Source organism: Mesoplodon mirus (genome assembly GCF_964341445.2).
Source record: "Mesoplodon mirus genome assembly, chromosome: 11".
NCBI classification, from domain to species: domain Eukaryota; kingdom Metazoa; phylum Chordata; class Mammalia; order Artiodactyla; family Ziphiidae; genus Mesoplodon; species Mesoplodon mirus.
Window position 1 is genome coordinate 69,105,756 of NC_138987.1, and position 14,973 is coordinate 69,120,728.

At 41.8% G+C, this 14,973-nt stretch overlaps 1 protein-coding gene across 4 annotated transcripts in view; it reads left to right on the top strand.

Moving 5' to 3' along the window:
* Positions 1-12,207, top strand: part of HELB (DNA helicase B) — a 36,009-nt gene extending 23,802 nt beyond the window's left edge. The window contains exons 12-14 of one of the 4 annotated variants that reach the window (XM_082635783.1): positions 4,403-4,897; positions 8,971-9,024; positions 9,937-12,207. In XM_082635783.1, coding sequence (XP_082491909.1) covers positions 4,403-4,897; positions 8,971-9,024; positions 9,937-10,041 — 654 coding nt within the window. In that variant the 3' untranslated portion in view covers positions 10,042-12,207. Of the gene's footprint in view, positions 1-1,308; positions 1,781-4,402; positions 4,898-8,970; positions 9,025-9,936 lie in introns of those variants that run through there. The other 3 variants (XM_082635785.1, XM_082635784.1, XM_082635786.1) reach the window with 3 other exon arrangements.
* The last annotated feature ends 2,766 nt before the right edge of the window (positions 12,208-14,973 follow it).

Genomic DNA, 14,973 nt, shown 5'->3' on the forward strand with positions numbered 1-14,973 from the left:
TTTTGGTGACAAAGCTGCATCCACTTTCTTTTTTTTATATATATAAATTTTATTTATTTATTTATTTTTGGCTGCATTGGGTCTTTGTTGCTGTGTGTGGGCTTTCTCTAGTTGCGATGAGCGGGGGCTACTCTTCATTGCAGTGCATGGGCTTCTCACTGTGGTGGCTTCTCTTGTTGCGGAGCACAGGCTCTAGGAGTGCAGGCTTCAGTAGTTGTGGCTCACAGGCTCACTAGTTGTGGCGCACGGGCTTAGTTGCTCCACGGCATGTGGGAACTTCCCGGACCAGGGCTTGAACCTGTGTCCCCTGCATTGGCAGGTGGATTCTTAACCACTGCACCACCAGGGAAGCCCCCACTTTCATTTTTATGCAGAAAATTTTATGGGTTAGACTGTATCCTCTAATAGTAGGCAAACATTAATTAGCATAGGGTTTTTTTTTCAAAGTGCATGGTGTTTTATTTATTAACTTACCCCACCTCAGTTCCAGAAAGAATTTGAAATGGCTTACAAAAAGTGCCCACAGTTGAGCATGATTTTTTAAAATATAAAGAAATGCACGTCAGGGACTTCCCTGGTGGTGCAGTGGTTAAGAATCTGCCTGCCAATGCAGGGGACACTGGTTTGAGCCCTAGTCCAGGAAGATCCCACATGTCGCAGAGCAACTAAGCCCGTGCGCCACAGCTACTGAGCCTGTGCTCTAGGGGCCACGAGCCATAACTACTGAGCCCACGTGGCATGACTACTGAAGACTGCGTGCCTAGAACCCCTGCCCCGTAACAAGAGAAGCCACCGCAATGAGAGGCCCGCGCACCACAACGAAGAGTAGCCCCCACTCGCTGCAACTAGGGAAAGCCCGTGTGCAGCAAGGAAGACCCAACGCAGCCAAAAATAAATAAATAAATAAATTTATTTAACAAGAAAAATGCATGTCAAGTGGAAAATAAAGTTAAACATGATAAAAGGATTACTGCCAAGAGTGGATTGGAATGCTGATATGCATACTGTCCTATTTGTGTGTTAATGTAGACTGCAGATTTAGCTTTTAAGTTCCCTTAGGGCCAAAGTTCCCAAAGCAAAGAGAGAAGCAGTCAGTTGACTATGTCTACTAGGTTAAAGTAAATGAACGAACAAACAGTTGTTGAGAAGGGCAAATATTCCTAGCTGTGAGATCCGGGAGAAATTTCTCCCATGGATTTTTATGATGGGGACTCTGGAATTCTGGAAACTCATATTCTTCAATTTTGGGAAATTTTCTTAAATAATTTCATTATCTCATCCTCAGCTTTCTCTGTTTTTTCTTTCTAGAACTTCTACTGTATGGATATTGGACCTCCAGAACTGGTTACCTGAATTCTTATCAGCTCTCCTATTTTCCATCTCATTAATGTTTTGTTCTGTTTATTTCTTCACATTTATAATCCAGTTTTTCTGTTGCATTTCTAGACAAATAAGTAGTGAAGGGTTTTTATTACTACTGGGTGGAGATTGGAGTAGATATCTTGGAATGTTCTCTTCATTGAATCTGGCTCTTATTTCATAGTTGAAATAATGTCTCTTACCTCTGAGAACATTTGTGATTGTTGTCTTCTATCAGTATAGTTTGTTCTTCAAGTTCAGTTGAGCTCAACAAAAATGTATTGAGTCAGACTCTCTTCTCTGTGCTTGGTATAGGTCAGTCCATGAAATAGTCAATGATACTTGACATTTTGAGGATTATATTTGGTAAGGAAGAGGTTAGGGACAAATGTAATTGAAAAAAATAAGTAAACTATGTATTATGTGAGAAGGTGGTAAATGCTGTGGAAAAGGGGTAGGGGTGAGGTGCAGTTGTAATTTTAAATAGGTGGTCAGGGTAGGCCTCACTGACAAGGTGGCATCTGAGTAAAGATTTGAAGGAGGTAGTGAAGTTAAACCATGTGAATATCTGGGACAAGAGCATTCTAGGTAGAGAGAATAGCCAAGGCCAAAGTTCTAAGGTGGGAGGCTGTCCAGCAGGTTTGAGAAACAGGAACAGCAAGGAGGCCAGTGTGGGAGAGTGACAGGAGATGAGGTTAGAGGAGTGATGTGGGCCAGGTCACCTCCTGGGGCCTTCTAGGACTGTGTTATCCAATATGGTAGACAAATCTGGTCCACGACTTGTTTTGGTAGATAAATTTTTATTGGAACCCAGTCCCACATTGATTCACATATTGGTTATGGCTGCTCTTGCACTACAAAGGAAGAACAGAGTGGTTGCCATAGAGACCATCTGGCCTACAAATCTTAAAATACTGATGCTTTGACCCTTCACAGAAAAAGTTTTTTGACCTCCACTCTAAGGTCCATATAGACTTTCAGATTCTAGGTCCATAAACTCATGAAGGGCATTAATGGTTTGTGTCTATTCATACCAGTTGTTGAGTTTTAGAACAAATTTAGAGAAGTAAATAAGTAAAACTTGCCTCCTTTAAGAAGTTTGACAGTTCTTAATGATTTGAGGAAGATTTAAAACATGGGCAAATGATTAATAGCAGGTTGTGAGGTGAAGGTAGGTGCCCATGTCCCACTTTCGGAGGACAGCTTTGGCTGACAGTCTAATATTTATCCTCATTCACTCAATGAGACACCTGATAAAGAACAGTGAGCAAGACAGATGTGGTCCTGCCTTCACAGAGCTTACAGTCCAGTGAGGAGTACAGTTAAGAAGGCAGTTGGTGACAGTCCAGTCAGGTTAAAAATACTGTGATAGAGGAAGTACAGGGTGCTGGAAAGTACATGGATCGGGCAGCTAATCCGGAAGTAGGCCAGATGGAGGCCAGGGACTGGGGAGCACAGGCAGGATCACAAGGAAGTTCTTTGTGCTTGAGGGAGCCTGGCTCATGGGAAGGAAGGGGGAAAGGAAGGAGGGGAAAGGCCAAGGCTGGCTCTTGAAGGGCTGTAGGAGCCATATTAAGGAGTTAGGACTTTTTTTTTGAGAGCCTGGGAGCCATTAATGGGTTTTAAGCAGAATCTGATGTGACTAGATTTGCATTTGACAGATAGCACTGTGGCTGCTATTTGTGAGGACAGTGTATTGCAGTCAATGTGGGTACAGGGAGACATTATGAGGCTATTAGATTTTTCTCAGTGATACTTAATTGATGATTAAGAACTCAGCTAAGTTTAGGTAGACGTTTACCTGTTTACAGAAATACAGTGTAAAGTATAAAGTCCATGGGAGGATGGGGGGATGGTGCTGTATATCTAGCAAATGTGTTTAACATTTGTAGAATTAAGTATCATTTACATTCATTTCTGAGATTCAGCAGCATTGGAAGGAAGTATTTATCAAACTTTTATAACCTGAAGAGTTGGTTCAAACTCTCTGTGTCCAGCAAGGTAGAAGTGCTTGGTATGTACAAGGTTTTTTTTAGTGCAGATGTGTATTTTCTACATGCCTCATCTTGTTGTTTGTCTCCCCCACAATTCCTCTTTCAGGCAGAGGAATGTGGGAGCGTTGGGAGAGAGAATGGCTCTAACCCCTTCTTAGTTTATATTGGCACTGGAAATACAGGGACTAAGAATAGCCACAACTTGTTATTGTTTTCTTGAAATTGTTTTCTCACAGTTACATTGTGACATTGGGCATTTTTCCTGCCTGTAGTATAGTTCTTGGTTTGTTAAACCCAAGAAACAAAGGTTCGTCATTCTCTTTTGTCTTATTTTGATAAGAGTAATAAATGGTTCAACATTGGAAAAATACGGAAAGTAGAAAAAAAAATCATCCATAGGCCCTCCGTTTGGAAACAGACTGGTTACATTTTTGGTAGGATTCCCTTCTTGCTTTGTGATTTACTTTGTTTTTGTTACATCTTTATGTGCACTTCGTATTTTTGATCAGAGTATTTTGTGTTACATGGTTGTGATCATTTTTTTATATATATGTATCAAGTTTTTAAAATTTTGTTATATTTTAAAGCATATCTGATGTTTGTAACATATATAGATACATGATATAGAAAAATAAATATATACATATATATATTTATCTATTTCCTATTATTGGATATTTCAGGTGTCTGTTTTTGTTATATAAGTAACAGTGGAGTAAGACATCCATACATAAAGCCCATACAGCTGTTTCAAATTCTTGTATGAAGGAAGATTTAGCACTGCATGCAGTTTAAAGTTTATTGCTGGGTTTCTACGTGCCAGTTTTGGATCTGTGACACCCAAACTTAGCAGCGTAATTAGAAAATGGGAATTCCAGGATAATGAATAAAATGGAACCCATCAGATGGATTCATTTGAATACTCTGGCCAGGTAGAATGCTCTTGCGAGCACTTTGAGGACTTGTCTCCTTTCTGCCTTTGTAGACTGTCCAGAGACATGAACCCATTATGCAGTATTAAATCTCCCTCGTGCATTATTTCCCCTCAGGGGTCAGAGGAGAAGACAGTCGTGTATGTGGTTGGGAAGGCGGGCCGCCAGCACTGGCAGCACGTGTACACAGCGGTGACCCGGGGCCGCTGCAGAGTGTACGTCATTGCAGAAGAGTCTCAGCTTCGGAGCGCAGTTATGAAAAACAGTGTTCCCAGAAAAACTCGTTTAAAACATTTTTTGCAAAACAAGCTCTCCGAGAGCTGTGCATCTCCAGCAGAGTTTGCATCCCCATCAAAGAGCCCTGAAGACAGCAGGAGACCCAGCACACATCCATCAGCATCCCCACTCCCTACAGCCACAGATGACAGGGTGACAGATTATGTCCCCAGAAGGAGGGCCTCTGTGGCTGGTGACATGCTGTTTGCCTTTGCTGAAGGATGGGAATTACCTTCATCTGATGAAGTGCATACCATTGAAGATCCATCACCATTGAGAGGGTCCAAAAGAACATGTAGCATGAATGCCGCTGCAAGTCCAAGCAAAATTCTTATGGTAGGACTGATGTTCAGGTTTTATTTCAATATTGCTGGCTTCAGTGTGCTTATAAATGACTGCGTATTTTTGTTAATGCCACATAGTGCTGCAGGACTTAAAAAACAAGTGTTTCTCTCACCTCTGTCCCATTTCCTCTCTATTTCTATATCCTGGTGGATCTTAGCTTGATCTCGGTTGAACGTTTCTCCCTCTGCTTGAGGCTGGCACTCTGGACAGCGTCAGTGGACTGGTGGAGGCGGCATGCCAGGAGAAACTTCCTCGTCTTCCTCATCACCTTCCCCTTCCTTTCGCAGGCCATGGTTCCATTTTTATCCCCACAGCTCCATTGAAGTGGCTGGTCCCAGTCATCTTCTTATCAACTTCAGAGGCCTTTTCTTAGGTCTCATTCTGGACATTTCCCCCCTGACAGTTAACATTTTTAACTGCAGTTGCTGTTGCCACGTTTCCTTCCTTTGGTTTCAGTGTGCCCTTTCCCTCTGACACTTCCCCTCCATCTCTGGCTCGTCTCCCCTTCATGTCTTCCCTCCTTTTCTTCCCTTCCTCTGACTGGAGACATCTCCCCCAGGCTCAGGGCTTCTTTCCCTTGAGACCCGATCCCATTCTCTCAGTTTTAGCTGTCACCTTTGCACTGGTGATTTGGTCAACAAATAGTTTTCAACTGTCCATTGCATTCCAGGCACTGGGCATTCAGAAGTTCAGTGGCTTCAGTGGCTCCCTAGTTCCTACTGCATAAATTCCAGGCAATCTGGCTTGGCATTTGAGACCTTTCTCTGTTCAATTCCATCTTTCCCAGCATCATTTCATTTATTTCCCACTATTCCTTTCTTTTTTTTCTTTAGTCAATCTAGTCTTCATTCATTCACTACATTGAACCAAACTTATTCTCATCTCTTCCTTTTGGTTTTTCTTGGATTCCTCCTTTTCTCTGCCCCCTCTCTTTCAGCATTTGAAATAAAAAAACATAGCTCCTCTGCTAGTCACTGATCTAAATGTTGGAGGGAGAGAAACAGACAGGTCCCTGGCTTCATGGCCATTACATTGTACTAGTGGGTCATAGGCAATCCATACCACAGAAAATAAAGTTTTCAGGTCAAGAAAGATTCTATGAAGAAAATACAGGTAATGAGGTAGGGAATGGTCGGTAGGAGTAGGGGGGCAGGAGGTGCTATTCTGCCATGGTGGTCTGGTAAAAGTCCTTGCTGAGGAGGTTATGTGTGAGCTGAGCACTAAATGATGCAAAGAAGCCAGCCGGTTGAGGCCCTGAGGAAGAGCATCCCAGGCAGAGGGTGTAGAACATGCAAAGCTGAGAAGGAATGACCTTACTGGAAGGGGAAGGGAGACCAGCGTGCCTAGTGAATGAGGAAGAGAGAAGATGTGATGATCTCAGAGAGACAGGCAGAACTACAGGAGGCAGCTGGGACTTTATCCTACTTGCCACGGGAATCCATTGGAGGGCTTTAAGCAAAGGTGCGATATCATCTGATGTATGCTTGACAGCCATCTCTCTACTGTGGAGAGTGACCTGTGGAAAGGAAGGTGGAAGCAAGGAGACCAGTCGGGTTGTCCCAGGGAGAGCAGTGAACGAGCAGCGAGGGTGATGAGAAGTGGTTGGATTCTTGATGCCTGTTGGAGATGGAGTCTGTTTGACTTGCTGATTGGATGTGAGTGGGTAAAACAAACAGTGACCCAGGACGATTCCTGGATTTCTGCCTGAAGCAGCTTGGTGAATGGTAGTGCCGTTTCTTGAGATGGGAAAGATAATGAGGAGAACTGGGTTTGGGGAAATGGAGAGTTCTCTTTCAGCATGTTATGTTTAAGTTATTAATTAGATGTATATGTGGACTTGTTGAGAAAGGCAGTGATTGGTAGAGAAGTTTAGAGCCTCAGGGTAGGTTAGGGAGGGGAATGTCCATTTAGGAGTCATTAGCATATAGTGGTGGGTTAATTTCAGGAGATGCCACAGATAGAGGAGGAGGCCTTAAGACTGAGTTCTGGGGGGTACTCCTAACTTTCAGAGGTCTGGCAGAGGAGGAAGAACTGGCAAAGGTGACTGAAAAGAAGTACGAGTGAGAGAAAAGGAAGACTAGGGTGGCGGGAGGGGACAAAAGTCTACCTAGGGTGGACTGGTCAGAGACTAGGGGGTGAGAGGGTGGAGGAAGCAGTAGAGAGGCAGGGTTCTTGAGAAGGTTGCTATGAAAAGGAGCAGAGAGATAGGGCTGTATCTGGATGGAGGACTCATGGTCAAGGAAGGATTTATTGATTTATTTATTTTGGATGGGTACATTAAAGCATCCTAGCGTATTGATGGAATGGTCCAATGGAAAACAAGAAATTCATGATTCAGAGAGAGGGGATAATTGTAGGAATGGAGTCCTGAAGTGGGTGAGATGGGAAAATCCAGAGCATAAGTAGAGGAGTTTCCCTTAGATAGGATTGGGGACAGTGTGTGTGTGTGTGTGTGTGTGTGTGTGTGTGTGTGTGTGTGTGTGTGTGTGTGTGTGTGTGTGTGTGTGTGTGTGTGTGTGTGTGTGTGTGTGTGTGTGTGTGTGTGTGTGTGTGTGTACACACACATATATGTATATACATGCATATAATGGAATATTACTCAGCCATAAAAAAGAAAGTGATAAAAGTAGACATAGCAGAAAAAAGTTTTCCCTTTTTTTCTTCTTCAAAATAGTAGGATCACTGCTGATTCTAAGTTTCATTCAGTACTCAAGATCAACTCTGCTGAGATGGAATTTCCATCTCAACAAAGCATCTTTTTTTTTTTTTTTAATTAACTATGTTACGTCTTACAAAGACCCTGGGATAAATAAAGCTTTTGACCTGGAGCAGAAAACAGAAGCAGTTCCAAGGAAAGAGTCTTTTTCTAAAAGTTTCTTGCTTTCTATTTCTTAGCAGCAACATGGGGTGGGGGAATCATGGTTTATAGGATGGTACGAAGAGAAACTGGCAGCACTATTCATCTTCAGTTTTGAGCTTGCCAAAGCTTTTAAGCTCCAGGGGAGGCTAATGTCCCTGAAGGTCTGGAGCGCCAAGAGTGACGGTGGGGGGCTGCCCCATGTGGGTTGTTCTCACCGCGTGATGGCGGCAGTACAAGCAAAGTCCCCTAACTGAAGAGGATGAGTTTTCTCACATGGTTTGCCACAAGTATGTGGCATTTACAGGAATCCCTAGAAACGAGGAAACTAGAATTCAAAGCTTCAGGACTTTACAAATTAGGGACTTCTTTGTCTCGTAATTCTAGACTTTCAGGTGCATTGAGATGTGTCGTTTGTGAAAGATCAAATTCGATGACAAGGGCTGCCCACATATCCTTCATATTTGTATTGCTACATAAGAGCCAAACCAGCACTGAGATTCTACAAATACCAATGACTAAAATACCTGAGCCCCTGGGCCTCCCTGGTGGCGCAGTGGTTGAGAGTCCGCCTGCCGATGCAGGGGATACGGGTTCGTGCCCCGGTCTGGGAGGATCCCATATGCCGCGGAGCGGCTGGGCCCGTGAGCCATGGCCGCTGAGCCTGCGCGTCCGGAGCCTGTGCTCCGCGGCGGGAGAGGCCACAACAGTGAGAGGCCCGCGTACGAAAAAAAAAAAAAAAAAAAAAAAAAAAATACCTGAGCCCCTCCCTCCTAGAAGAAAGCTTTTGCTTTTCCGTCAATTAATAGCTTTGGGTTTGGAAAAAAGTCCTCAAAGAAAATGTTGACCTGATTTTTTTTTTCCTTTTGCCTAGCCTCCCACCATCAAAGAAAAAAAGGGATGGGTGACAAAAATGACCCTTAAAAAACATATGTGTAAAATATTGCTAAAATTTATCATGTTTAAAGCAGGATTTCCAGAATTTTTTGAAAGAAAATGACATTTTTACTTAAAAATAAAAAAAAGCTAGGAAAGACATAATCACATAGTCCCTGAATAAAGATAGTCCTTGTCTTACTCAGAGTTCCCTAGAGAAACAGAACCAATAGCGTGTCTCCATCTATCTGTCTATCTATCTATCTATCTATCTATCTTTCTATCTTTCTAGGCTATTTAATTTAACCTATCTATCTGAATTTATTTTAAGGAGTTGGCTCATGCCATTGTGAAGGCTGGTGTTGGTAGAGTCCAAAATCTGCAGGTAAGCTGGCAGATAGGAGGCTCAGAGAAGAGTTGATGTTGCATTTCAAGTTCCGAAGGTAGTCTGCTGGCAGAATTCCTTCTTCCTGGGGGGAGGTCAGTCTTTTTTCTGTTAAGGCTTTCAGTTGATTGGATGAAGCCCACCTACATTATGGTGGGTAATCCACTTTACTCAGTCGGCTGATTTAAATGTTGGTCTCATCTAAAAAATACCTTCAAAGAAACGTCTAGAACAGTATTATTCAACCAAATATCGGGGTACTGTGGCTTAGCCAAGTTAACACATGAAATTAACCATCACCGTCCTCTAAATTGAACAGATTTAGCATGATGAATGATGAGTTGAATTTTGCTAATTTTTCTTTTTCCCTGTGGTGGTGAGTCTTCTTCATGACTGTACTGGTCCATTGGTGCTTGGGAATCACTAACAGTACCAAGAGTATACTTGAGGTGTACTTGCAGTGTATCGTCTTAACCACACCTACAGCTGGCGTCGTGGACATGCAGGCTGGGCAGTCGGTCATACAGGGCTTTGTGCTTAGAAGGAACCCATGCTTGTTTTAATGTTCTCTGCTTGCCATCTTGAAATTCTTAATTTTTGAACAAGGGGCCCACATTTTAATTTTGCACTGCCAAATTATGTAGTGGACCCTGTCCATACTTTTAGAAATTAAATATATGTACTCAGTTAGCAAATAGTCACTTCTACATGCCGGTCCTGGAGGTGGGTAGTGGCGTTACGACAATGAGCAAAAGCAGGATGACAGCTGATTGCTCTGGTCTGCTCCAGGCTTCCACGGGGTGGGAAAATGTATGATGTCTTCTGAGAAGCAGTCAGAGGGAATAGAATTACACAGGGTAGACTGACTATATTTTTATAAAATTAACTTTATTTTTATTGTTGTTCCAACAGGTGGAAGAATCATCTCCACAAGTGTCTTCTAAACTTCAGAATTTGAGACTAAATAGTTTAACCCCCAGGCAACTTTTCAAACCTACAGATAATCAAGAAACTTAGTTTTATTTCAGATTGCTCAAAATAATTGTCTATTTTTTTCCATTCAACACAAAATGAACATCATAGCTTCAAAGGATCAAGACAAAAGAGGATGTCTATTAACTGGAGTTTTATTTTAAGACATTTGTGTTAGCAGATATTTTAAAATCATTTCATCAACGAAAACCTTAGTGATTTTGACATCTGTCATCAGGAGAACTGACAGCACTGGTCATATATGAGGGGAAAATATGTATATTTTTTAAAAACCTGTACTTTTAAAAGTGTTTTATTTTTAGAATAATGCCTTATTAAATTCAATCATCATTGTGGGTGATCTTTGCCATTGGGTTGAAGCAGTGGTAAAGATAAACTGTAATTATATCTCTCAAATTGTTAACACATATTCTAGGACATTGTGTCTTCTGCAAAGTGGTCATCTCACAAGGCTGCTACTTGCTCCGTCACTGCTGCCTGGACCTACCTGGTACATTTTCCTGGAAGTTCCTGCTGAGCTGGAAGCACATTGGTTTTGGTTTTTGTTTTCTTAATTTGAGATATAATTGACATAGGACATTGGGTAAGTTTAAGGTGTGCATCATGTTGATTCACTACTTCTATATTGCAATATAATTATCACTGTAGCATTAGCTAATATGTCTATCATGTCACATAGTTATCATTTCTTCTGAGAATATATTGTTTTAAAGATATTCCACTTTGAAAATTTTTTTTCCTCTCAGTGATTTGATTTTTTTGAGTTTTATTTATTATTAAATGGTAAAAGAAAAAGTTAGGAAAAATTTACCTGTTATCCCAGTGTTTTAAAAATAGCCTTCCTGGGCTTCCCTGGTGGCGCAGTGGTTGAGAGTCCGCCTGCCGATGCAGGGGACACGGGTTCGTGCCCTGGTCCAGGAAGATCCCACGTGCCGTGGAGCGGCTGGGCCCGTGAGCCATGGACGCTGAGCCTGCACGTCCGGAGCCTGTGCTCCACGGTGGGAGAGACCACAACAGTGAGAGGCCCGCGTATCGCAAAAAAAAAAAAAAGCCTTCCTGAGATGTAATTCACATACAGTTCACCCGTTTACGTAGTTGAGTGGCTTTTAGTAAATTCACAGAATTGTGCAACCAACAACACAATTGATTTTAGAACATTTTAATCATCCCCCAAAGAAATCCTGTACCTCTTAGCTCTAATTCCTTTTCCCTTTCAGTCCTAGAACTGCTAATCTATTTTGTCTCTATTGATTTGCCTATTTCAGACATTTCATATAAATGGAATCATACAATATATGATCCGTTGTTACTGACTTCTTTGACTTAGAATAATGTTTTCAGACTTCATCCACGTTGCAACATGTAACAGTGCTTCATCCCTCTCCCTTTTTTAAAGTTTAAAAAGAAATTATGTACAAAGAACTAGCATTATTTCTTTTATTGGGTATATGTCTTGGATAATCCATTCAAGGAGTATCATTTTATCCAGCTTGATGAAGCCTATATCTTTCGTGTACTGATGGAAAAAGTGGCGGCATATATTGAGGTAATATTCCCAGATCAGACCATGCTGGTTTGAGCTGATGTGGCGAGATCACAGGAACCTTGGCTGAATTTTTGCAGGTAGCTCTAGTAGAGTTGCTGATGACCCATCCTGCTTTCAGTAGTGCAATGAGGCGGAAGGCTTTCGTTTCTTCTTATTATGAAATATTCCACTGTATGGATATGGTACGTTGAATTTATCCATTCATTAGTTCACGGACATGTGGGTTGTTTCCTCTTTTTGGCTATCATAACTAATGTTGCTATGAACATCTGTGTACAAGTTTTTGTGTGGGTATATATTTTCATTTCTTCTAAGTGTATACCTAGGAATGGAATTGCTGGTCGTATGGTAACTCGATGTTTAACCCTTTGAGGAGCTGCTAAACTCTTTTCCAAAGCAGCTGTACCAGTTTATACTTACACTAACAGTGTGTGAGGGTTCCAGTTTCTCCATTATCGCCAACATTTGTTATTATCTGACTTTTTCATTATACCATCCTAGTGGATATGAAGTGACATAATGGTTTTGATTTGCTTTTCCCTTATGACTAGTGATGTTGATCACCTTTTTGTGTGCTTATTGGCCATGTGCATGTCTTCAGAGAAATGTCTATTCGGATCCTTTGTCCAATTAACAATTGGGTTATTTTGCTTTTTATTGTTGAGTGTGAGCTCTTAATCTGTTCTACATTCCTGTCTCATTAGAAACCCTGTTTACAGTGTTTACATTGTTTACGTGTGATGACGCCCAGTGTATGTATTTTCGTTGTTGTTATTGCCTGTGCCATCGGTGCTACATCTGAGAAACCAGTGCTTATCGAAAGTCATGAAGTCCTACTCCTGTTTTTTCTTACAAGAGTTAAATAGTGCTAAGTGTTACACTTAGCTCTTGGATTCATTTTGAGTTAATTTTTTTTTATGGTGGGGTAGGAGCCCAACTTTATTCTTTTGCATGTGGCTCTCCAGTTTTTCCAATTCCATTTCTTTTTTTTTTTTTTTCCGTACGCGGGCCTCTCACTGTTGTGGCCTCTCCCGTTGCGGAGCACAGGCTCCGGATGCGCAGGCTCAGCGGCCATGGCCCACGGGCCCAGCCGCTCCGCGGCATATGGGATCCTCCCCGACCGGGGCACGAACCCGTATCCCCTGCATCGGCAGGCGGACTCTCAACCACTGCGCCACCAGGGAGGCCCCCAATTCCATTTCTTAAAGTGACTATTTCTCCATTGAATTGTGTTGGCATCCTTGTCAAAAAATCAGTTGATTGGGCTTCCCTGGTGGCGCAGTGGTTGGGAGTCTGCCTGCCGATGCAGGGGATGTGGGTTCGTGCCCCAGTCCGGGAGGATCCCACATGCCTCGGAGCGGCTGGGCCCGTGAGCCCTGGCCGCTGAGCCTGCACGTCCGGAGCCTGTGCTCCACAACGCGGGAGGCCACAGCAGTGAGAGGCCTGCGTACCACAAAAAAAAAAAAAAAAAAAAAAAATTAGTTTATTATAAATGTGAGGGTTTATTTCTGGATTCTCTATCTATTTCATTGATCCAAACATCTGTCCTTTTGCCAGCACCATGAGTCTTCATTAGTTTTGCAGGTTTGAAGTCAACAAATGTGGGGACTTACCTGGTGGTCCAGTGGTTAAGACTCCACGCTTCCACTGCAGTGGGTGCAGGTTCAGTCCCTGGTCAGGGAACTAAGATAAGATTCCCACATGCTGTGTGGCACAGCCAAAAAAAAAAAAAAAAATGGAAATCAAGAAATGTGAGTCCTTTGGGCTTCCCTGGTGGCACAGTGGTTGAGAGTCTGCCTGCTGATGCAGGGGATGTGGGTTCGTGCCCCGGTCCGGGAAGATCCCACATGCCGCAGAGCGACTGGGCCCGTGAGCCATGGCCGCTGAGCCTGTGCGTCTGGAGCTTGTGCTCCGCAACGGGAGAGGCCCGCGTACCACAAAAAAAAAAAAAAAAAAAAAGAAAGAAAGAAGTGTGAGTCCTTCAATTTACTCCTCTCTTTCAAGATTTTTTGGCTCTTCTGGATCCCTTGCTTTTCGTATGAATTTTAGGATCAGCTTGTCAATTTTATTGACAAAGGAGCCAACTGGCATTTTGATTGGGATTGTGTTGAATCTGTATATCTGGGGAGTATTGCCATCTTAACAATATTAAGTCTTCTGATCTATAAACATGGGATGTCTTTCTATTTATGTCTTCTTTCATTTCTTTCAACAATGTCTTATAGCTTCAGAGTATAGCTTTGTGCTGTTATTTAATTGAAGTATAGCTGATTTACAATGTGTTAGATTCAGGTGTAAAGCAAAGTGATTGAGTTATCTATATCTATAGATACATAGTATATTCTTTTTCAGATTCTTTTTTATTGCAGGTTATTAAAAGATATTGAATATAGTTCCCTGTGCTATACAATAGGTCCTTGTTGCTTATCTATTTTATGTATAGTAGTGTGTATGTGCTAATCTCAAACTCCTAATTTATCCATCCCCACCCCTTTCCCATTTGGTAACCGTGTTTGTTTTCTATGTCTGTGAGTCTGTGTTTTGTAAATCAGTTCATTTCTATTATTTTTTAAGATTCCACATGTAAGTGATATCGTATAATATTTATTGTTGTCTGACCTCATTTAGTATGATAATCTGTAAGTCCATCCATGTTGCTGCAAATGGCATTATTTCATTCTTTTTTTATGGCTGAGTAATCTTCCATTATATGTATGTGTGTGTGTGTGTGTGTGTGTGTACATATATGTGTATATATATACATACCACATCTTCTTTATCCATTCATCTATCCATGGACGTTTAGGTTGCTTCCATGTCTTGACTACTGTAAATAGTGCCGGTATGAACATAGGGGTGTATGTATCTTTTCGAATTAGAGTTTTCTCTGGATATATGCCCAGGTGTGGAATTGTTCGACCATATGGTAACTCCATTTTTAGTTTTTTAACAAACTTCCATACTGTTCTCCATAGTGGCTTCACCAGTTTACATTCCCACCAACAGTGCAGGAGAGTTTCCTTTTCTCCACACCCTCTCCAGCATTTATTATTTGGAGACTTTTGGGTGATGCCATTCTGACCGACGTGAAGTGATTACTTCATTGTAGTTTTGATTTGCATTTCTCTAATAATTAGCGATGTTGAACATCTTTTCATGTGCCCGTTGGCCATCTGTATGTCTTCTTCACAGAAATACCTATTTAGGTTTTCTGCCCATTTTTTGATTGGGTTCTTTTTTTTTTCATATTGAGCTCTATAACCTGTCTGCATATTATGGAAATTAATACCATGTCAGTGACATCATTCGCAAATATTTTCTCCCATTCTGTAGGTTGTCTTTTCATTTTGTTTGTGGTTTCCTTTGCTGTGCAAAAGCTTTTAGCTTATTAAGGTCCCATTTGTATATTT